The 23213-nt window shown below is 39.2% G+C and overlaps 3 protein-coding genes across 4 annotated transcripts; 1 reads left to right on the top strand and 2 right to left on the bottom strand.

Annotated features, from left to right (window-relative positions):
- Positions 1-54: 54 nt before the first annotated feature.
- Positions 55-5527, bottom strand: LOC109638469 (solute carrier family 2, facilitated glucose transporter member 11-like). The gene is made up of 12 exons (XM_020101463.2): positions 5378-5527; positions 4067-4165; positions 3776-3936; positions 2800-2924; positions 2578-2707; positions 2118-2266; positions 1740-1927; positions 1532-1642; positions 885-986; positions 721-796; positions 487-614; positions 55-382 (listed from the first exon to the last, which is right to left on the bottom strand). The coding sequence occupies exons 1-12, from the start codon at positions 5396-5398 to the stop codon at positions 188-190; spliced, it is 1485 nt and encodes a 494-aa protein (XP_019957022.2). The 5' UTR covers positions 5399-5527; the 3' UTR covers positions 55-187.
- A 2303-nt stretch (positions 5528-7830) lies between these two features.
- Positions 7831-15425, bottom strand: LOC109638581 (solute carrier family 2, facilitated glucose transporter member 11). Its single transcript, XM_020101621.2, has 12 exons — positions 15290-15425; positions 14717-14815; positions 13744-13904; positions 12385-12509; positions 12147-12276; positions 11920-12068; positions 11134-11321; positions 10130-10240; positions 9631-9732; positions 9112-9187; positions 8848-8975; positions 7831-8625 (listed from the first exon to the last, which is right to left on the bottom strand). Exons 1-12 carry the CDS (start codon positions 15305-15307, stop codon positions 8407-8409), a joined length of 1506 nt encoding a protein of 501 aa, XP_019957180.2. The 5' UTR covers positions 15308-15425; the 3' UTR covers positions 7831-8406.
- Positions 15426-17841: 2416 nt separating this feature from the next.
- tgfa (transforming growth factor, alpha) lies at positions 17842-22795 on the top strand. 2 transcript variants are annotated; one of them, XM_020101450.2, is made up of 8 exons: positions 17842-18017; positions 18662-18691; positions 18799-18969; positions 19344-19523; positions 21136-21250; positions 22057-22206; positions 22358-22449; positions 22653-22795. In XM_020101450.2, exons 1-8 carry the CDS (start codon positions 17978-17980, stop codon positions 22658-22660), a joined length of 786 nt encoding a protein of 261 aa, XP_019957009.2. In that variant the 5' UTR covers positions 17842-17977; the 3' UTR covers positions 22661-22795. The 2 variants fall into 2 exon arrangements, with proteins under 2 accessions (XP_019957009.2, XP_019957010.2); XM_020101451.2 differs by lacking the exon at positions 18662-18691.
- The last annotated feature ends 418 nt before the right edge of the window (positions 22796-23213 follow it).

Genomic DNA, 23213 nt, shown 5'->3' on the forward strand with positions numbered 1-23213 from the left:
TGTGGGGCTTCTGGAGTTGTTCATGCTAAAAGTAATACATGTATTTGTTTGTAAAGATTTTTTAACAACTAATGTAAAGGTTGCTCTCTTAAAAACGTGGTTTAATGTTTGATTTAAAATTCAAACTGAATGGCCTGTGGAAAAAATATAGTTAAAAATATATATAAATAATGTATATTTATAATATTTATAATTTAGTGGATTGAGTGTTATCAGTCCTTTCAATGTCGATTCCACTGTTCTTGTAATTTATTTTGTTGAACTCTTCCATAATCTCAACCATTGTTTTTCCTTTGGTCTCTGGGACAAAATGAATCATAAATCCTGCACTGAAAAAGGAGTAAGCCACAAAGATCAGGAAGCAGAATTGTCCGAGTCCATCCTGCATCAAAAAACACATCACATCAGGCTGTTAAATTCACAGTGTACAGATATCAGGAGGGAGATAATGACTGGAAATAATGACATGAGGCACATATATCTCACCACTACGTAGCCAAATAACATCCCCACGAGGAACATGCCGAGCCAGTTGATTGTCCCACTGATCACGTAGGCAGAGGGACGCCAGGCTTGTAGGAAAAGGTCAGCGGGAAGAGCCATGGACACACCGGCTAAAAGGAGATTATCGTTTATTTAAAAAAATGCAATCTGAAATAAAATAATACAAATTTAAAATAAATCACTTATGTGGATAAGCACAGGCAACAGAAAACTCACAAGGTCCAAGTCCATAGATGCAGATGACACAGAAGATCAGGGCGATGTTCACGTATGGGATCCATGAATTCAGATCCTTTGTGAAAAAAGACAAGTATTTATAATTTTTCTTCCTCAGGACAGAGAGGAGGACGACGACATGTGCAGTGACAGAGCACAGTTACCTTGATGGATAACATGACAGTGAGTAGAGACATGGTGATGCCCATCAGTAAATAGCCATAGCCCATCAGCTTCTTCCTGCCAGCACGATCTATCAGGAAAGACTGAGACAGAACAGAGATGTTACACAATTAATGAAATGAATTTACCCAACAGTGGTTCACAGGAGGGAATGCACTGACCTACAGCCATGAGCTCACTTTCTTTCTTTCGTTGTACTCAAGTTACAGAGGGCTTGTTTTCACCCTGTTCATTGGTTTGTTTGTTCTTTTGATGGGTTATTCAGTTTTTTATTTGATTGTTTGTTCATTCGCTCATTCGGTCAGTCTGTTGATCATTTATTCACTCAGTCTGTCAATCGCTCTGTCGTTTGGTGGGTCATTCAGTCGTTCATTCTGACAATCGTACAGTCATTCAGTCAGTCTGTTGATAGATAGTTGTCTAGTTAGTCTAGTTGTGTCGTTCAGTCGGTTATTTAGTTGTTCAATCTGTATTTGTTTTTGACAAAAAATTATAAATGTGTGTAACCTGAATTCAATGAGACTGTTTGGTCTTGGTGGAGGTGTGTTTTCTATTGATAACTTTTGTCATTCCTGAGTTGCTTTTGAGCTGTGTTACATTTTCATCGTCTTTCAGTATGAATACTTACACACAGGGTTACAGCGATCAACTCTGTTGCTCCGATACCAATGGCCAAGTAATGCATCTGGTCCTTTGGCACTCCTGACTCACGGAAGATGTCAAAGGCGTAGAAGTATAGCTGAACGAGAGAAGAGAAGATGAGAAACCATTTAACTAGATTAAACGCATGAGGTGAGATCAGAACATTTGTTTCATGACAGCTGACATGAACATACAGCGTTGATGCCGCAGAACTGAACACCAGCACAGGGGATGGCCAGAGTCAGCAGCTGCCACCTGACAGAGCGAGAGCTCAACACGTCCTTCACTGTCTTCGCCTTCTCTCCTTGTGAGCTCTCTCTCTCTTTCTCCATGTCGTCCAGCTCCAGCTTCAAGTCCTCCTCCTGCCACAGCCACTGCAGGGCTGTTAGATGGAACATTATCCAGTGAACACATTCAAAAAGCTGGAGTTCATCTGTGACACAATCAAAACTCTCCAACAGCTACTCATAGAAGTTGTTGTACAATCACAATCAAGCAGGTTTACAAATCCAACCCTTATTGTAAAATGTGTGATCTAGAGTGAAATGCAGATTCTGAGACCGTGCACTCACCTTTTCTGCAGCCTTCAGTGTCGCCTTTGTCGATGTAAAGGTATCGAGGCGCCTCAGGGAAGAACAGCAGCATCACAAACTGCAGGATGGCAGGAATACCACTCACTGCCAAGAGATAAGGCCACATGTCCTCTGTGCCCATCATCTCCCTACACAGAGTAAACGATGGGTTAGAAAAAGATAAGGCAGGAAGAGGGGAGATACTATAGATCTAAGAGTTGACACCTGAAATACAAAAATTCCTTTCAAATTAAATTAAATTAAATTCTAAGAAAGAAATACAAATATCAAAATATTCTTCCTAAATATAATAATGAAGAATAATCCATATGACTTTGTGCCATTTATCTTCATTAATTGTGAGATAAACTGTAATCTGGAACAGCTCGTATTGATGTTTTTTATTGGGGAGGTAGAATTTGTATTATATGTTTTATTTTTAGAAGAATTCACTCCTTACTTGATGCCAATAATTTGACCCATAACTTTGCCAAAACCGATGAAGATTGAGCTGGTGAGAGTCAGGAAACCTCTGAATTTCTTTGGCGAACTCTCCCCAAGATACATGAGGTGAACGCTCAGGCCGAGACCTGTGGAGAGAAAAAAATAACCTAAGAGCCTGACAAAAATAAAACAGTAGATAAGAAACACAACACACACACCAGGCATCATCAGAACATACCGACGTTATACCCATACAGGAATCTGCCCAACAAGATCATCTCAAAAGATTTGGCCATGCGACTGAAGAGCATGAGCAGAGCAGCAACGATCGCCACAACATTGTTGAATAGGAGAGCTTTCTTCCTGATAGACCAAAAGACAAATACAACATTTTATTAAGTAGGATTCAACTAAACTTACTTTCACAGCTAAGTGAAGTAAAAGAGGTTAAACCTGAATGGTTTGTCTCTGGCTGTTGTTGGTAAACCCCGGTGGCAACGTCACACAATTCTGTACTTTGAAGTTTATATTTCACCACCTTAAAGTCAACCTGGTACATCTTTTCCACATTATGGGAAGTGCAGGTGTTTCCGGGAATGATTGAATCCAGTGATTGTAAATCACTGCAGCCTGTAGTGTGTGAACTGCAGGACTGACACCAAAGTCTAAAACCAAGTAGATTCGTTTCTGCTGTCAGAGCCTGAATAAATAAAATAAAAATGTTTGCCTTTGAAACAAGTTGCTTTTATCTTTTTATTAATCATCATATTTTCCATCTTTGCAGCTGAAAAAGTCACTTGACGTGACCTTGGCGAGTTAAATCACGTGTTTGAAAACACACCAGATTAGTTAAACACTAAGGGTGAACATTAGCGTTTTATTTTCTGGCTTATAAAAACCATTGAAGTGGTGACTTTGGCTCCAAATCAGAGTTTGTCCCGTCAGAGAGTTTTGTAAAGCAGAGACGTCAGCAAGTAATTAATGAGTGTTAGCTATTAATTAACAGCCCTGTCTAACATCACAAACAAACAGTATTTTAAATAACACAGGAGGCTAAGGCTAAGGTTGCTGTGATGGTTAAGGTTAGGGTAAGGGGCTAGGGAATGCATTATGCCTTGAGGGTCCTCTAAAAGATGGAAGTACAAGAATTTGGTGTCTCTGTCATTAGCTAACTTTGGGGGACAGATTTCAGTGTAAAAATCAGTGTCCCTCACCGGCCGTAAGTGACAGGAAGGCTGCCGCTGTGAATGGCCCCGGCCCAGGCTCCTAGACTCAGCACAGCCACGATGAAGGACCAGATGAGCTTGTTGGCAGAGTCGTTCACTGGAGCGTCGTACCTCAACAACCACGTGTAGTTCACGAAACTCTGCACGTGCTGTGAAAAGGTCAAAGTCACAATTTTCATGTCCCTTATCAAGGACAGATAAATAATGTATTATAGTAACTTTAGCTTTTAGCCATTTTGTTATTGTTTTCTCATCCAGTATGTTGCCATGATGTCTCACCTCTTCTGGTGAAGCAATGACAGACACTTGAATCCCGTACTGAAACGATCCACCGATTCCCAACACCATCGACAGCAAATACAGCCTCCAATACTGCAGCTGAGACGTAAAATGGAAATCCCATTTGACTGAGTGAGGCAGTTTAGTGAACTGGACATTGTAGGACAGGACAGGTAGCATGTAATGATTCATCTAATGCTTCACTGACAAACCCAAACAGATGCATAATGATTATAAATGAAGCTGATGATGCTCTGTACGTCACTGTGCACTCAACCATTCTGCTCTGTGACGAATGTTTAATTCACCTCAACACCTTCACCTTCTTGTTTGAAAGTGTTTTTGAATGAGCAAATTCTCTAATTGTTTCTCTCAAGGTCAGTTCCAGTGGTTTTCAGTGCATGTCCAGAGTCTATATGGTCTTGGCAATTTATATTATATATATATATATATAGAGAGAGAGAGAGAGACAGTAATATTTAACCAAGTACAGTTTTAAAGTACTTGTCCTTTATTTCTGTATTTCCATTTAATGATACTTTAAAGCTCTTCTCTGTCAAATTTCTGAGCTACATTTTTTTTATTGAACATTTCTCAGGTGATAATTAGAAACTTTCATTCAAATAGAACTAAAACTTGTTAATGAGTGTTTTTATGTTGCATTTTTAAGTTTACTTGACTCTAACCCGAACCCTCAGTTCTTCTTCCACCACTGCAGATACTTAAGCCATGCAGATAGTGTTGACATCACATTGAAGTCAACACAACTTCATTTTGGATGAAAATCTCATGTCTCATGTCAACAGTTGTTTCAGTAATCAGAGGCAGTTTCAGTGAAAATCGTCCAAACAATTTTCCATCACCCACAATTATCTGGTGTGGTGGTCAATGTTTTAGAGGCATTTATCCCATACTCATAATCACTGTAAAATGTGACTCATAATGCATTTTATATATTAAAACTGTTCATAGACCAGATGATAAAAAATGTGGTCATCATTTGTTCTATGAAGGTAAAATGTGACAACAAACATTTTTGCTCAAGATTTATTTTTCACTCATTATTGAATTTATAATTACCATTACATGACTCAAACTGGATAAAGAAAGAAAACTGAGAAAACCTTCTGTATTTACTTTATAAATATTTCATTATATATTTTTTTTTCAGTATTTAGATTGTTTCTTCTTTTACTTGCACTGTTGGAGCACCGCAATAAAACTTCCCCCATGCTACTTATATGATAATTGAGTATTTTAAACTCTGTATTCAAGTAATCGAAAACATACAGCGTAACAATACCCACTCACCTTCTTTGATGCACGCTCCATTTTTTGCACTGTCTCTCTCGATGCTGGATGCACGAGGAGCAGAGGAGCAGGATTTATGAAGGAGGCCACCAGTTACCCATCAACAGATCTTAGTTGTCCATTCATGTTGTTGGAGAGAAGAACGTCATGTTTTGACGTATGTGACAGGGATGATCACACGCAGCACTAGATTAAACCTGGTCCATCTGGTTGATTCCTGTGGTTGCTCTGCCGGTACATTCTGTCCACTGGTTATATATTATTTCAATCTGAAGAGGGAGGTGGCTCAAACCAATAGACAAAATGAAACACAGCTCAAGTAGAGCTTGTGTTATACTGTATGTCTTCATATGCACACATTGAAGAGGCCGTCCACAGATTTTCACCTGATGAGCAGTTCACTCATTGATGCAAATAAAACATGAAAACAGCTGTTTCATTTCTGCTGACCGTCTGCAGCAGTTTTCTTAAGAGAAATATGATACTCTTGATGTAGACGGGTGATGTAACTCAGGGTTATTTCAACATGTGCTGAGACTTGATATTTTAACTGCACATTTGTGACAAACTGGAGGCGGGAATTTAGAAGAACCCGTAGATAATTTAAATGTTTCAATAAGACCTTCACAGATGAAGGAAACTGCTACGACTATTGTTTCAAATGGGAGATGAGCAGTGGTTTTCCTGTTAAAGGTCTGTGTTGTTTCATCCACCACATCCTCTTCGTCATGCAAACTTTGTCACTCTTTAAAATAAGTCAAATAGATATTTGTATACACACACACACACACACCTTCATACAAAAATATTTTCATTAGCATGAATTTTACCGATTGTACTTAATTGAAAGCATTGCTTTTATATTGATTTTGCATTTCAATCATTTGTTATCACTATAATATTTGCCATAGTTCTGTCCCTTTCAGTTCTGGATATAAAATGTTGTGATCACTGGATTGATGGATGGATTGATAGATGGATGAATGGATGGATGGATTGATGAATGGATGAATTGTTGGATGGATGGATTCATGCATAGATGGATGGAAGGGTGGGTCAATGAAAGATGGAGGGATGGATGTATAGATGGATTGATGAACGGATGAATTGATGTATGGATGTATAGATGGATGATGGAGAGATGGATGGATGGAGGGAGGGATGGATGGATTAATGACCCTAAATCCAATGACAATATATGTAGGTGCAAGATTTACACATTTCTATGGTTACATCTGATAGCAGTACCATTCATATCCTGTGTGTCATTCTTATGGGGAAGGTAATATTCACATATTTATATAAAATATTTGAACCTTGCTCTTCCTCCTCCTGTTGCTCTCACCCAAATAATATCTGTACTTCTATCATCTGATGTAGGATCTTCAAATTCTTCTCCTAAGAATAAACTGGCTTTTTTTTTTTTAATCTGCCAGATTTTTACAGTAAATTTCTCTTCTTACTTTCTTTGAACAGTCCACATCACATTCTCATGTCTTTATTGATGCTCATACAAAGTAGATCTTCTAAAAGTAAGACGCCCATTATGCACATTATTTTATAGACATTATTTTATAGACATTTTTTGACAGTGTTTCTATAAAATGCTTGTGGTTCGACTGGTCAGTAGGTCTGGTGCATTTAATGGTGTCACAATTTTGACTGATTTAAATATGATTTTTTCTGTAAAGTGAATTAAAAGAGAAAACAAACAAATAAAAAAAACAATAATTGCAAGATATAACTGACTGGTGAAAAAAGTGTTTTGCTCAGTCCCTCTCTCTGACACAATAATAACCTTCCTCTTACTACTCTCCTGTGAAGAAGAAACCTATGAATGAAAAACCTCTGCCGAGCAGTGAAGGTCATTCCCTCCAGCTGTTGTCATGTCATTTTGCATTGTACTAAACAAAGTTGTCAAATTGAATAGATAGATAGATAGATAGATAGAGTACTTTATTCATCCCCGGAGGGAAATTAAGTCGTCATAGCAGCTTGTGTATCGGAACACAACAAAACACAATGCAATAGAACAAAACAAAACATTGAGGTAAAAAGAACAAACAGCAAACGTAATAAAAACACAAAAGACCGACAGTAATACACGGAGCTGCTACGACAGGCTCCCGTTAGTACGGCGCCATCTTTTTGCCAGGATTCTCTTGTGGTGTTCTTCAAGGAAAATATTCACTAGTTAAAAAAGAGTTTTGTCAAGTCACAGTGACCTTGACCTTTGACCTCAATTTTCTAACCAGGTCGTCCTGGACTGGGCTCAATGAGCTGTTTAAACAGTTCAACACAGTTTTGTTTTCCATTATACAATATGACAATATTTAACTGCTGTATTTTTGTCGTAAAGGGACATTTTGATGATCTGCCAATTAAATATGAAAATCTATGATAACACAAGAAACTTTAATTATTCAGATTCATTTATTAAAACACAAAATAATGACTTTCAAATTCAACATATACAATTAAACATTTTAAATTCACATACACACAGTGAGTCATTTATTTCAGTGTGAACTAAAAGCACTGATGCTCAGCATCATCGGACTATTTTCATAAATGAGGTGAGCACAATGCTGAATGTACACTTTGTATTCAATAGGGTCCAGTTTAAACTGTATATGTACTGTATATATGTATACAGTTCATAGATAAAGGCAACCATCAGCCACATTGGTCCCATTAATTGGTCAAATATAAAACAATTGATTTAATTGATTTCAGTTTATTTCCTGAAATAAACTGAAATGTGCAGTTTGTTTTTTGTACTCTACATAAATATATATCAGATGGTGACATCAAGTGCTCCTGTGCAATGTCCAGTTTTTCAGTGTATTGAATCACTTCCTATTTACCAAACGATTTTCAGAATGAGCTGAATAGTATCAAAATATAAGTATATTTCCTACAAATGAGCATAGAAAACACACTCCAGACAAAGGAGTTCTGAGTGACTTTCAGTTAAATGAAAGTCGGACTTAACGTGACGTCCTCTCTACAGGAGAGAAAAAGTCTGTCTATAAGGACGTGGAGTGACACACTTCACCCAGCTGATACTGGGCTTCAGTCTGTGAGGTAACGTTCTGGTCCAGGCCTTTAAAGTTGAGTTTGTTGAATTCACTGGTGATGGCTGACAGAGACTTGCCCTTGGTCTCGGGCAGAAACAGGCCGACGTAGATCGTAGATAAGAGGCAGACGGCAGCGAACGGCACAAAACAGTACTGGTTCAGTTCGCTCTGTGAGGGAGAGGCAGAGGAAAAGCTGTCAGACTCATGTCAGACTTGATTTAAATAAAAACATTATAGTTATATATAGTGACAGCAGATAGAGATGGTCACCAGCTGGAAAAGAGAATCCTGCTGAAAGTCCCCATAAATCACTGTGGTTAAAACAATGGTGTCTCTAGACTGTGTGAGTGGACAGATGCTGATAGGTGGATGGTGTGTGGGTGGACTGACCACTAGAAAAGGGAAGGCCATTCCAGTGATGAAGAGGTTGAGCCACATCATGGAGCCAGCGATCATGTAGGCTGCAGGACGAGCGGCCTGATTGAAGATCTCTGTGGGCAGAACGCCGGTCACTCCAGCTGAGAACAAAACCAATTAAACATATTGATCAGCTTTCGCTCAATCAACACATGAAATGATCACAGAGCACATGCCTCTCCATTTCAGCAATGAAATGTCTTTGACTGTATCTTGTTGTAAATCTGTGACACTGACCAGGTCCCATGCCAAAGCTGAGGATGTAGGTGAAGATGCAGGCCATGCTCACGTACGGCATCCAGGATATATAGTGCTGTTTACACGAGTGAGGAAAATAAAAATATACATGGTGAGCAATTCACAAAGAAGAAGAAAATAAAGATGATCGCACATTGTGACATTTTTATAAATCACAGCTTGAGCAATGTGATTCTTTGAAATTCCTCAAACTACAAACATTATTGTGGAAAAATAATCTACTTTCCTGAAATCAAACTTCTTAGTCGTTGAAGTATTTTCCCCTTCCCCCAATTGTAGAATAATGCTAGACCACTGACGCCCCCCAGTGGGCTGACTGACTCATTGAAATGACCACAGACATCACTGGATTGAACTATTCTCATACTGGATGTATTACTGGTTCACTCACATGTGTATTACCTCCAGAAATATAAATGATTTTCACTGTTACCTTGAACATTGACAATGCGTGTATATGATTGGTGATTGTCATGTGCAGGAAGTGGACAACGATACCTCAAATGACAGAGCGATCGTGAAGACAACCGCCCAGACGGTCATGAGGATGAACCCTCCCATCAGCATGAACCTCCGACCTTTACGCTCGACCAGGAGGTTCTGGAAAATATTAAAATATTAACGTGTGAGCAATTAGACTTTCAGAAATATAAGAAAAAAAGTAGCAGGAAGGAACAAATAAAAACAACAAAAACAAAAGAGGAAGTTGTGTTTTTCAGCTATATCAGAGAATTGATATTTTGCTTGTGTTTAATGAAAGCACAAAGTTTCTGTGTACATGGTAACCTATAAGAATCTGATCTCAATAGGAAATGGCCAATCAGCCTCGTGGAGGTATGTGCTCTCCAAGTGACCAATCATCATGTGCCTGTATGTTCTCATGTTATTATGTGCAGAATGTTGTGCTGCTCTAATACAGTAACTACATTTAATCTGCATTGCCACTTCACAAACACTGGTCTGTTACGAAGCATGTGCTGTATTGACTGATACTTACACACATTATACAGGCAGTGAACTCACATGTACCAGTGCCAATGGTAATGTACTGGATTTGGTCATCAGCTATTCCAGCTTCTTTAAACACGTACGATGCGTAGAAGTAAATCTGGAGGGAAAAGAAACATATGACGATTTGAGAGCAGCGCAGAGGGACCTTCACAAGTGTCAAACACAGTGTGTTAAGCTGATTGAAGCATTTTGTACATGGGGCAATTGTGTTAATACCCAGTCCCCTCTCTAAACCTGCCAAGAATGTGATTAGAAGCCTTAAAACACGAGGACATTTAGTCAGCGTTTTCTGATCAGAAACTCAGAGGGAAAAAGAAGGTGAAATTAAAATATGGATATAAACATCCAGTCATTTAGTTCATACTGCACATTCAAATCAACACATCATTCACTGCAAGGACTGATGCTCCCTCTGCAGTTTGCATTATTGATATGACCTGCAGGAACCTAAAGAAACCCACACAACACAAACTGCTGATGGATGAGCTCAAATTTCCAATCAGGGGGAAACTGCGGCCAGAGGAACATCTGATACTTTTACTGTAGATGTGTATCAGTAACACGAGTTCTCTTAGGTTACATAACATCTTTTTCAACAGAGAGACACAAAACACACTGTAGAAATCCCTCTGATCATTACATCAATATACACACATTTACCTGGGTAGATTAAGAACCCACCTATATAGTCTTTATTCTGTGTTGTATCATTTTATGGTTTTAAGATTTAGATTTATACTTACAAGATATCTTACTCTGTTTTGTTTTACTAAAATGTTAGTGTTGATTATATATATTTCATTTTCTTAGCTTTATTCTATTCATGTCTTTTTCATTTGAAATTGTGTTGGTGTGCAATAGTCCTATTTTAAATTTTCTATGTTTGATCTATGTTTTGTCATTCACCTGTAAAGCACTTTGAATTGCATCTGATTTGTTTGAAAGGTGTTATATGAAAACATTTTTAATGATTGATTGATAGATTCTTACCGAGTCGTTGCCACAGAGCTGCATGGCACTGCTGATGACCATGACGGAGATGAGCTGCCAGCGAACAGAGCGATCAGTGAACAGCTCCCAGGGTCGTCTGGGCCTCATGCCTTTGGTTTGAGCCTGTTCCTCCAGGATCTCATTGAGCTCACTGCTCTGGACTTCACAGCCACGGAGACGTCTCAGAGCTGACCCACACACAAAAATTAAACTCGATGCATGTTTCTTATATATGAAATTATATGCAATTGCTGTTATTTTAAGTAGAAATACAAGGAAGCGAAAATTTAAATCAAGAGTAAAATTCAAAATCTCCAGGCTCAAGTAACAATATATTAATACATATCAACAATAATGGTAATAATAATATTGATAATAATAATAATAATAATAATAATAACTTACTTTGAGTTATTAGATCTGGACCCTAAATTAGACAAAAAAGTAAAGTAGTAGAGGCCTTGCCCTTGTTTTCATTGTGCGTAATCTTTTATTATCCTCATTTTTATTATTATAATAATTATTATTAGCAGTAGTAGCATTAAGAATATTGACTTTTCAAACAAAGTTAAGGGGAACATCACTATTCGAAGAAACTAGTACGAACTCATAGAATCATGAGTGGGGGCTACAATGACACTTTTTGTAAAGGGTTACATCCAAAAAAGTTTCAAAACATTTTGCTAATAATGTATCTTTAAATGTAAAAAAAGTAAAAATAAAAACTACTTTATTCCCTTAGAAATGTGTTGTAACTGTATTGGGTTAACACAACTCGGTACCCACCGTTAATACACGCCTCCTTGTCGCCCCTGTCGATCAGCAGGTATCTGGGGCTTTCTGGGAACCATGGCAGGGTCAGGAGCTGAATTAGGCCGGGAATGGCATTACTGGCAAGAAGGTACTGCCAACATGGCTCGCTGCCCAAAATCTCTCTATAAATACATCAGCCAGTGTTAGAGTGTTACTGTTGATATCCTTAAAAAACCTTTGGCACACGTGTTTGCACATACCTGAGTCCCACCACCTGACCCAACATCACACCAAATGCTGCAAATACAGCTGAAGACAATGAAACAGCCCCACGCAAGTGCTTTGGTGCACTCTCTCCAAAATACATAGGCTGCACGTTCATGCTGATTCCTACAAAACAAACGTTTCACAATACATAATCTCATTTCAGGAGAGTTTCATTATTACAGCACCAGAAGTCAAAATAAAACAGAGTATCTACGGACGTGAAGGACATACCAGAATTGATTCCAACCAGGACCCGTGAGATAATAATCATCTCGAAAGACTTGGCGGCTCTGCTGGTCACAGCTAAGAGTGCGCCGGTCATGAGGAAGACGTTGTTCATCAGCAGACACTTCTTCCTTTGAAAAAAAAATACAAAATGAATCGATTTAAAGATAACTTGAGGAATCAATGAGATTTTGAAGATATAGAATGTAAGTGCAGAGTCGTGGAGCACTTGTTAGGCCATGTTAAAAGAATTTCATATATGTAGATTTATTGTATAAAAGCACAACATAAAGTAATGAACTATACCAAGCAACAAGTACAATCTGTTTATGTTATTTCTGTTTATCTTATTTAGATGTTATCCAACTCCTGTTACAAACAGCCATACTGTAGCCATATATAAACCACACTGTTCCTTCATTATGATAACAATGGGCACTATATATGTATTATTAATATGTGCATCTAACTGTACCTTATTTAGTTAATGAACACACCACTTATAATGTAGACAGTAGAATTTGCATTATTTATTTAAATTACATCTAAAGCTTTTTCTTCAGACAGTCAAGTGCTAACATTTTGCTGTGACAGAGGAAAAAATTGATGCTGGCATATGAAACCATACTGAAGATACGCTGACAGATTTTCACTCTACAACCTCTGCGGTGAGTCACTGCAGAGGTTGTAGACAGAGGCAGAGACAGAGGATGTACAGTTTGAGAATGTACCAGCGTATCTTCAGCATATCAACATGTTAGCGCTTTACTGTCTGAAGAAAAAGCTTTAGATGTCATTTAAATAAATAATGCAAATCCTACTGTCTACATTATAAGTGGTATGTTCATTAGCTAGTAAGGTACAGTTAGATGCACATATTAAAAGCAATATTCTTAAAGAAATGTGTTGATTAAATTACTAGTTGGTCTCACACACACACACACACACACACACACACACACACACACACACACACACAATCACACACTGTCCAGCTGCTGCTGAAAATAGTCCTTAAAAAATTCATAGTTTATTCCTGAAACTACATTCACCAGTTTTTTAAATGACTTTCTTTCTTGTTGGTAAATAAAACTTTGAATTTGTGATTTATTTTAATTAAAGATTCCAGTAGAGAATCATCCTTTAAAAGCAGTATGGCAGCATTCATTCATCCCTGCAAACTCAGTTCACCAAATATTCATACACATGTATAAACATAGAGGAAAGTCAAACAATAATCTGTGTCATCAGCAGGCTGATCATTCTCTTTTCTCGTTGTTCAAATGAAAACCTCATAACCTCACTCCCTGCACACGTGCCTTCATATATTTACATACAGCCGTGTGACGCAGCGTCTTCTTTTACCTTCCAAAACGTATGGTCATAGGTCCGGCTATGAGAGCGCCTGCCAGGCCTCCCAGTGAGAAGATGGAGACAATGATTGTCCAGACCAGCGTCACCTCGTAGTCCTCCAGCTGCAGGTCCCAGCGCTGCAGCACCGTCTCATTGATAAAGGTTTGAATATACTTCAGAAGAAACGTGAACAAGTTACCATTTAAGTCAAACTGAGTTAATCAATGACGTGCACACACATGCATGTGAACAGAGCAGAGTTAAGGCTGACACTTATTACCTCTGAGACCTCTGATCCTGTGCTTCAGTCTGTTTTCATTTCACTGATTTCTGCCTTTTGGGGAGTTTTATTTATTGATGTATTTCTTTTGACAGACAGCAGCAAGATGCTAAATCCCTCAGGGCCAATCTGCAGCCTCAACAAATCAATTCCCATGTTCACATCAGAATAAGATGCTTGTGACTATTGTCTGTGGCTGGTGGAGTTTTGTGTTTTTGATTTATCAGTGCGGCCGCTGTTGTTATAGTTAAACACTGATGCAAGCTCTGCATCCAGCGACACTAAAACTGGATGTGTCAGAATGCCAATCCTTAATCATTGACCCAAGAGGCCTAATTCTTCTTTGTGCCAAATTTCACTGTGAACCAAATGTGAAATAAGACTGAAGCTGGTCCACACAGTTCTTTTTTAATGGGCCAGCCTTAATGTACGCTCAGTTTATTAGGTACACCAGGTTTTCACTTAGTATAAACAATAAAAATCAACCAATCAATACCTAATAGACTGTCACCTGAGTTTAAAAACCAGACGCTGTAACACTTGACACCTAGGAGCCTCATCATCTCGTCCAATAAATGCAGTTAATAACAAATGTGCTGCCACACACTAAAACATCATTTACAGTATATATATTAGATAACTCTATTGTCCCTGTGGGAAATTTGGACATGCATTAAAAAATGCATTAAAAAAACGAAGACTCACAGTTGTAGGTGCGTTCATTATGGCGAGGTTGTAGCCATACTGAAGAGTTCCTCCAGTGCCTGCAGCAACGACCATGAGCACCAGTGTCAGAGTACTGCCCTGGAGACACAAGCACACAGACAGACATGAACTTTTCATTACATTATATTCATTAACATTTCGTCAGGTACTTGTGACTCAGATAAAATGTCTTATGCTGTAAATCTGTAAAATCAAAACAGCAGCACAACCTGCAGCTGGAGAGGCAACGTCACAATCGCACATGTAATACAATACAAAACTACTAAAAGTTTTTAAACTCAGAGATGACCTGGTACTTTGTTGTTGGGCACATGTGTTGTGCAGCATTATAATAGTTTTCTATGATAGTTTTGCTTTTCAGTTTTCTCATGATACCAATGCAGAGTCATGTATGAAATAAAATGACATCAAAAATATTAAATGAAACTTATTGCAGCTACACAGCACAACATTCATACTGTCTGCAACAGTTCTCTGCTACAAATCAAACTCTATTCAAAACAAACATTATTCGCATCACGTTACTGTTAAAAGTCTGATTCTCACGTTTACCTGCTGTGGGTGTGACATTGTTAATCGAAGGTGGTGAATGAGGTGAAACTTGATGAATTCCACCAGCAGCAGACCCTCAGCTCAGCTCAGCTCAGTCCACCTCCTTAAGATCTCCAACAGCACAAGCTCGAGCACTCGCCTGCAGCGTGCGTATGGCACCGTTAGCTCTCCTCTGATTGGCTGCGTTTGGGCAACCGGTTCGATTACGCACAAAGTGTCGAACGCAGACCTGGAGTCTAACCAGGACTCTTCTGCAGCCAGCCACCACAATGATTCACCGAGGAGAGTGAGATAAGATCTAATGCCACATACATGTGAAGTTGTCAGTCAGTCATTAAGATCAACACATGGGCCTTTACGCAGGCAGGTTGGAGAGGTTGTTCCATCAGACACAGTGACGTACACACAACAGGGTTTTTACTTCATGAATAAATAGATGAATGAAGGTAAAGTCACACGCCGAGAGACCGCGTGCACTACATACATTATGCTCCCGTGACAATAGTAGTGTTCCATCTCTGGACAGAGGTGGAGGTTTAAAGTACAGTCTGGACTTCCATCTACAGTGAGTGGGTCCACAGACACAACAGTGTGTAGTATAAACACATTCAAATGTGATGAGAGATATTCAGGTAACACATGTGTCTCTTTCCATACCAACATAGATAGATAGATAGATAGATAGATAGATAGATAGATAGATAGATAGATAGATAGATAGATAGATAGATAGATAGATAGATAGATAGATAGATGATGTACAGACACCACTGCCATATTAACCTGTTGACCTCTAGTAAGCATCACATACACAATATATGCACCAAGCATGTACCCCTTTGCTGGAGTATATATATCAGCCCAAGGTTGTTATGCATTATAAAATGACATGTAATTATTATGAATTTTATCATAATTTTAATTTTGCAAAAAGAAATGCAATGAACCGGAAGCTGTTATTATTATTAATCCAGCCATGCATCTATTTAAGGTCAACACTGTAATATTATTATTATCATTATAAGATGTATTGGTAGTAGTAGAAGTAGTAGTTGTAGTAGTAGTGGTAATATATATTAAATAAATATTTTTTTGATTGATTTGCTGTCCAGCAGGTGGTGCTGGATCGACATGTGGCAGACTGCTTTGTACAATATAGGAAACTATTATCTGATTCCTAGTAACTGAGTGAGAGACAGATCAAATCAGAACATCTGTGGGTAAGAAAATATGTAGTTAGTAAAGAGGGCAAATTAATATAGTTGGTTTATAGTTAGGTGACATAATCATTAAGGGATCAATTAGTTTAGTCACATTTTCAGATGACTGTGAAATAACTACAGTCACATCCCCTCTCATACGTTTTTATTTTTACAGAATATAACACAGTTACTTATGCAACCGTGAAAAGTTTCAATCAAGTAAATTCCTGTGTTTAATCTCAGTCTTTCTCAACAGATGATATTTTCCTCTTTAGAAGCAGAGGAGCTGATGAGAGAGACACATGATGTATTATTGGGATGAAAATAATGATTATTTTATCATAGAGGAAACTACAAGTCAGTTTGGGAACAGTTTGATTTGATCTCACTGCCGTCCCCCTGCTAAGTTTGGCAGCTTCTCTGAATCTGATAGAAACAGCAGCACTAAAGACAAACTCAGAAAATCACAAAAAACTTTACAGCTTGTCCGTTGAAGCTCATAAATATCCTCAACGCAATTCATGGGAATTTGGCTAATTTGGCTCATGAGATCTTATTGTGGATTAAACAGTTCGACAGATGAATGAACAGATCTATTTTCTCTCCTGTTGATTTAGAACCCAGAGAAAAAAAATCTGTTAACTTACTTAATGATTCTATTTATATCTTAAAGCTGAAAATCAGATGAGTAAAAAAGCTCAAATGGTTTATGTGTTTAGTTTTGTCATTAATGCAGCATCTTTCCTTTTAGTACTTCCTTTTTTAAAAAATGATTTTGTTTTATAAGCCTTAATGTGCACTATTCAATGATACAATCAATCAAATCAAGTAATCTGAATCCCAAGTTTCCACAATTGTAGAGTTTTATGTCCTCCGCAACATAAAATTCAAATTCTAACTTATATAAATGCAAAATGGGGATACAGTCTCCATTACAGGGGCTCTAATGTACTGTAGATCACATTAAAGATGTCATTTGAATTTAAATCGTGACTTTACATAATATAAGAGTGTCACATGATGTCCTGTAAAGGAGATTACAGAGCAGGAGCAACGCTTTTAAAATCAAACCACTTAATAAAACCTGACACAACAATTAAAACAAATCTGTCACATTGAGGTCGTAATGAAACGAGGCCCCGCCCCCGCCTCTGATTGGCCGGCCTCTGATTGGCCGGCCTCTGACAGGATTACACGAGTTTCCTCAATTGAAACACAGTGAAGTCAAACGCTCCTTCATCCTCCTCCTCCTCCTCCTCCTGCCGCAGAGAAAACGAGCTCAGTCACTTTTCTCCACTTGACTCAGTTGATCACATGTTGATGTGTGACAGCAGTGCACTGATTTGCTGTGTGATTGATCACATGTGTCTTCCCCTGATGCTGCTGTGTGTCCTGGAGTCTGCATCAACACTAATGACCAGTTTCCTCTCACACACCCGCGACTCTCCCGTCAGCTTTCTCTAGTTTCAGGCTGGGAATCGTCAGGATGACGAGGATTTTCTGGGATACAATTTTACTCATAAGCGGTGAGTGGATGATTTAAACAAGATTTCACCTGAGTCTGCATCATGATCCTGACTTTTAAGTTGAATACATTTAAAAATGGATGAATAAAGTGATCGGAGTTTTAATAATGATAATAATATTAATTCACAACAATGACAATTTAAATATTTTCTTTGTGCTGTTCATTTGCTGGTTGTGTTGAGCTTTTTGTGGTTTAATTATGATGACACCTAGTAAATTACTCAATGCAGCCTTTTTAAATGTATTTATTTTTTATTATTTGATGAAGAGATCTTCTATGTGTTTATGGTGAGAAATCAAAAAGTGAAATTTTCCATATTTCCTTTGTTTTCAACCTTTTCCCAACAAGCTTCTCCTCCTTTGACCCTTGTCTGTGTTTTTCAGTCCCTGGCTGTGATCACATGTCTTCACAGGACCTGCTGTATTTATAGTGCTTGGGTTTCATCCTTTTAGTGGATGCTTGACCCTGTTACTATTGTTGGGCAGCAGTTACTCAATGAAGCATCGATATCACATTGAAGAGTGGGTCACATGATCACAGCACAGGGGCAGATATGTGGGACTCCCCCTCAGGTTGTTCACCACAGACGGATATGTGACACCTGCTGGGACAGTAACATGTATATTTTTTATATTCTTATAGGTACTTTTAGTATGTCTGTGGTTCTCGATGGTGAGTTTACAGTGAAACCTTGAGTGTTTTCACTACATTCCTGCAGGGATTTGTCCTTATTCCTATCAGCACCTTCTTCCAACAGATGTTTAATTCTTCCACTGCAGGTTCTCTCTTTACATTTGGAGCCGGACCGAGCAACACAACAATCGAAGCTCGCGTTGCCATCGACACATACTCCATCGCTGCTCCAAACACCTCTACAAGCAGCTCTGCAGCGACCAGCAGCATCAGCACCACGACAATCGCAACCACAGCTGACATCCAAACAGTTAATGGTGAATACAGTCATAGTGTAAAGATGGAGACGATGGCTCGGGATCATTGTCCAGTCAAATGTCCTCTGTCAATCTGTCCACTGTCTGTGTAGCAGTGCTTCCACAGCAGGAGTTCCGTGGTACCTCCCCCCGACGAGGTTTTGTTTTCACCAGCGTTTGTTTGTCTGTTAGCAGGATTATGCAAAAACTACTGAACAGATTATCATGAAACCTGGTGGAAGGATGTGGTATGGGTCAGGGAAGAACCCATTACATCTTGGTTTGGATCAGAGTTTCTAGATTCTCGTTTGATTATCCTATCCTATTGTTATTCCTGTAATCCCACAGTTCAGCCTGTGTGATGTGTTAACAGATGTTTATTTTCCTCTGTGCAGATTCCCTCCTTATGTTTGGAGCAGGGCAGAACAATCAGTCAGCAGAAACATTCATCGATGCCGGAATTCCCATTGAAACAAACTTTTCTTTGGCTCCGAACACATCAACAACCAGCAGCACGAGTACCTCCACCACAACTGCTGCAACGACTACGACGACTAGCGTCCCTCCAGTTAAAAGTAAGTAAGATGCAGGAAACAGCTCAAGGTCATTGTCAAACCATGTTGAGAATAAAAGTCAGAGTATTTCACTTCCTCCCTGCCGCCTTTTCATCCACTCTCACTGCAGCGTTGCTCTCATAGCAGGAGTTCTCCACATTGTAAAGCTCCCTGATGAACACTATACAGACAGTGTGGCGCTCACTGATAATTGATCCTCTTAGCATGAGCGAGGGGAGCAGTGGTGGTACATTTCAGATTGCTGCCACTGAAAAGTGCATTCTGCAATATCATCAAAAAAAAGCTGCACCTTCGGTATTAAGTTATTATGTATTAAGCACCTTACTCGCCCTGAAGGCTGGTTTCTGTCTCAACGTTCTCGTCATTCCGCTGCCAAAATCACATGGAACGAGAGAGGGCTCGCTAGGCAGATGCCTCAGGGACAACAGAGGGCTTTCACAGGGTCTGAAAGAAGGAGACAATACACGCAGGCTGCAATCCAAAAGCCCATTTACCGTTGGAATGGATTGTGTGAGGAAGGCTGTTCTGCAGCTATCTGTCTGGATGTTCATCCTCCTTCTCACCCTGAACGTCACACTGTGGCATCTGTTTCAGCTGCATGTGGAACACTGACGTTTGTTTGACTCAGTTTCTCAGTTTTCCACTGTACAGCTTGAGTGTACAAAAAAAAGGTGCCCTATTTTGTCTGGGTGGTTCATTTAACCAGATATTTCTGCCCTGATATTTGATCGTCCAAGTGAAAACTGATACAGTCGCCTGGAAAAGAAAGGTAAACCACAATGAGGCTTTGATTTCTGCTGGAGAATGAGGACTCCTGCAGGGATGGTGCTGTCCCCTGAGGCCTGATGGCACGGAGGGTTTTGTCTGTAGTATCCTCTGGGAGTTTCCTTTAACCTGACTCGACTGTAACTGTCCCTCCCAGGAACATCGAGGGATGTAAGCCATCACAAATCCACACGCAACGCAGAACAAAAGACTTTAGTCTCCCCGTGGTGGCGTGGGTCTCAGCTTTAGGATTTAGAACATGTTGTTGTTTCAGGTCTGTGCCTACTTAGGCTATTTTTAGATTTATGATATTCACCTGTGTCGAGGACTAAAGGCACGGGAATTACATTTGATATTTTAACACAGGTTAGAGTTCAGGGGGGAACTTTTATAGGTAGAATGTCAAAGTGTCCCACACCCAACTACAGTAAAGTTGTTCCCTCCACATATGTTTGTCAGATGGATAAAAAACTACTAAAACTGATTTTCATGAAACTCAATGAAAAGATGTGACAAAGGTCAAGAAAGAACTTATAACAGTTTGGTACAGATTTGGACGAAGGTGCAGTTCCAGGAATTGCTTTAATACTTTCTTTATCTTTGTGCGTTAGGGGCGTTTATTTGATGTTTTCTCAGGGAATAATAATGGATGATGATGAAAATAATCTGACATATTCATTTCATATTAAGGGGACTGATATCCATGGGGAGCTGTTGGGCCTAGGCGGAGGTGTGCACCATTCTAGTTTACCTTATATTGGTTTTAAGGGGAAATAGTCAAAAAACAGAAAAGATGTCCTAAACTTTCCCAAGTATGTCAACTACGTCTCGTCATCTGTCTACACAGAGTTTGTGGCGGCCGCTGTTTGGTCTCATTTCGACGACTGTCCAGACTCCCATCGCCATTTCTGCTTCCATGGTACATGTCGCTTCCTGATAGTGGAGGAGATGCCAGCATGTGTGTAAGTCAGTACTCATTGAAATGTGAATGCTAACGTTATTAAGTGCTTAGTTTTTCTCTGTTTTTTCAGTGTTTATCTTATTTATGAATCTGTTGTTCACTAGAAATGGAAGCAGTTATAATAAACATTATCTCATGTACAGAGGAACATATGTGCAATTTAAATACAGGTTTGGACTTCATGTTGGACTTTTCTGTGTAGCTTGCTCTGCCTGGTAGAGCGTTTAAAGCTCTGGAACTAACGATGGGGCGAAACTCTGTCGTACACAACCTGAAGATCTGAGGCTGTTGGGAAACTCGATTGTAGTTTCTGCGGAGAAGCTTCAGGTCAGAGAGGAGAGTCAGTGATGCTGGACTGAAGATGTTTGCTCTAATGTAAATGAGCAGAAAAAACAAAACTCTCTCTCCAAATGTGAAAACCACCTTTCACAAATCAGCCATATTTTATTTTGGAAATCACCTTAATCAAAGGAAACATGAGCTCAGTGATTTCACTTATGTGAATGGACGGATAATCTTTACGCCACAGAGCCGCTTGTCATTTTATGAAAGGTGTTCAGTAATTTCCCTGAATTTAGTCATCAATAAGATGAGATGTTTCCTTATCATAAAAACCTTTTTCCTCTCGACTGAACATAACTGGGGCTCTTTTATTTTTTAAATCAGCTGGGAAAGTTAAAGCATTTCTCTAGTACATGACATTAATGTGATTAGATCCAGAATAAAAGCTTGTGTGATCTTAGACAGGCTATGTTTAAAATCCTCCATTTCATAAACCACTGTTTCTCTAATGTGTCCATGTTGCAGGTGCCATCAGGGTTTTGTCGGGATGAGGTGTGAACATGCCGACCTGCTCGCTGTCGTGGCAACAAACCACAGACAGCAGACCGTTGCCACAGTGCTGGTGTTGTGTGTTATCGGATGTGTTCTGATCATGGTGTTGTGTACACTTTTACAGTAAGTAACATATTTTCGTCTTTTATTTTCACTTGATGACAAAAATGGCCCCCACCTCCATACACACCACGTTCTTGCGTACGTAGCAATATGAGATGATGACGCTGATGCCAGAATGATTTTGAGAAACTGAAGTCAGTTCTTTGTTTAGTTGCTGGTGGAGACAGGACTGTCGGAGGCGGAGCCACGCACATCACTACGTCTCAGAGAAGCATGGAGCATCCTGCTATCCATCGGAGAGTGGTACTGTCATTTATTTTCTTTTTAAAAAAGAAAAGTGCATTTCTAAGGCTGTTGGTGATGTAAACATCCTAAATGACATTAACCATATCAGGCTATACTTCCTGGTAGGGTTAATCATATTTTATTTGTTGACAATGAGAATAACCTATAATGTTACCTCAGAATCCTCAGAGGAAACGAATCACTTACCTGTTCCCTTTCAGTGGTTTGAGAAGACATCTGAACACGAGCTGTCTGCATCATGGCGTGTTTCATTTACCTCATCAGTTCGACCTGCAGACCCTCAGGATTTCATCCAAAGTGGAATGTTCTGCTCCAGACGACTTGATGTGGGTGGTTAAATGTTTTTTTTCGCACAGTGACTGGGACTTTTGGACTGCAGCGGCCCCCAGAACGTGTTTTTCTTCAAACTTTTGATTCTGTGGAAATACACTTAGAACTGCACCGGTCTGTCTGACCCTGTGAGGATGCAGCTGAGGCCACATTCCTCGTGCAGGAGCTCCGAGTGTGTCTCCATTGCTATTTAAGACTGACCTAAAGGACATCAGAAAAGATTTACAAGGCAATTAACCATCCTGTGTGGATGTGGAGTAGGAAAGGCTGTGGGATGACAACAATTCATTGACTCGAGTCAGAAAACCCCAATTCCTAATTTTGTCATTTTAACTTCTTTGCACAAAAGAACTCTACATGCACAGAGGATATTTTTAAGAAATGGAGGTGGGGAAAACCGATGCTCTATAAAAAAAAAAAACGTTTTAGTA

This window comes from Paralichthys olivaceus, chromosome 2 (genome assembly GCF_024713975.1).
Source record: "Paralichthys olivaceus isolate ysfri-2021 chromosome 2, ASM2471397v2, whole genome shotgun sequence".
Lineage (NCBI taxonomy): Eukaryota > Metazoa > Chordata > Actinopteri > Pleuronectiformes > Paralichthyidae > Paralichthys > Paralichthys olivaceus.

Bases quoted from the DNA above. Each gene is read 5' to 3' on its own strand.
- LOC109638469 (XM_020101463.2), bottom strand. From the start codon at position 5,398: ATGGAGCGTGCATCAAAGAAG. The intron at 1,928-2,117 runs GTGAGTGCACGG...TCCATCTAACAG, and splicing joins CACTGAAGGCTGCAGAAAAG to CCCTGCAGTGGCTGTGGCAG. The intron at 987-1,531 runs GTAAGTATTCAT...GTTCTGTCTCAG, and splicing joins TGATCGCTGTAACCCTGTGT to TCTTTCCTGATAGATCGTGC.
- tgfa (XM_020101450.2), top strand. From the start codon at position 17,978: ATGACGAGGATTTTCTGGGATACAATTTTACTCATAAGCG. The intron at 21,251-22,056 runs GTAAGTCAGTAC...TCCATGTTGCAG, and splicing joins GAGGAGATGCCAGCATGTGT to GTGCCATCAGGGTTTTGTCG. The intron at 22,207-22,357 runs GTAAGTAACATA...TTCTTTGTTTAG, and splicing joins GTGTTGTGTACACTTTTACA to TTGCTGGTGGAGACAGGACT.
- LOC109638581 (XM_020101621.2), bottom strand. The intron at 13,905-14,716 runs GTGAGTCTTCGT...TTTCTTCTGAAG, and splicing joins TAATGAACGCACCTACAACT to TATATTCAAACCTTTATCAA. The intron at 10,241-11,133 runs GTAAGAATCTAT...TTTTCCCTCCAG, and splicing joins AGCTCTGTGGCAACGACTCG to ATTTACTTCTACGCATCGTA.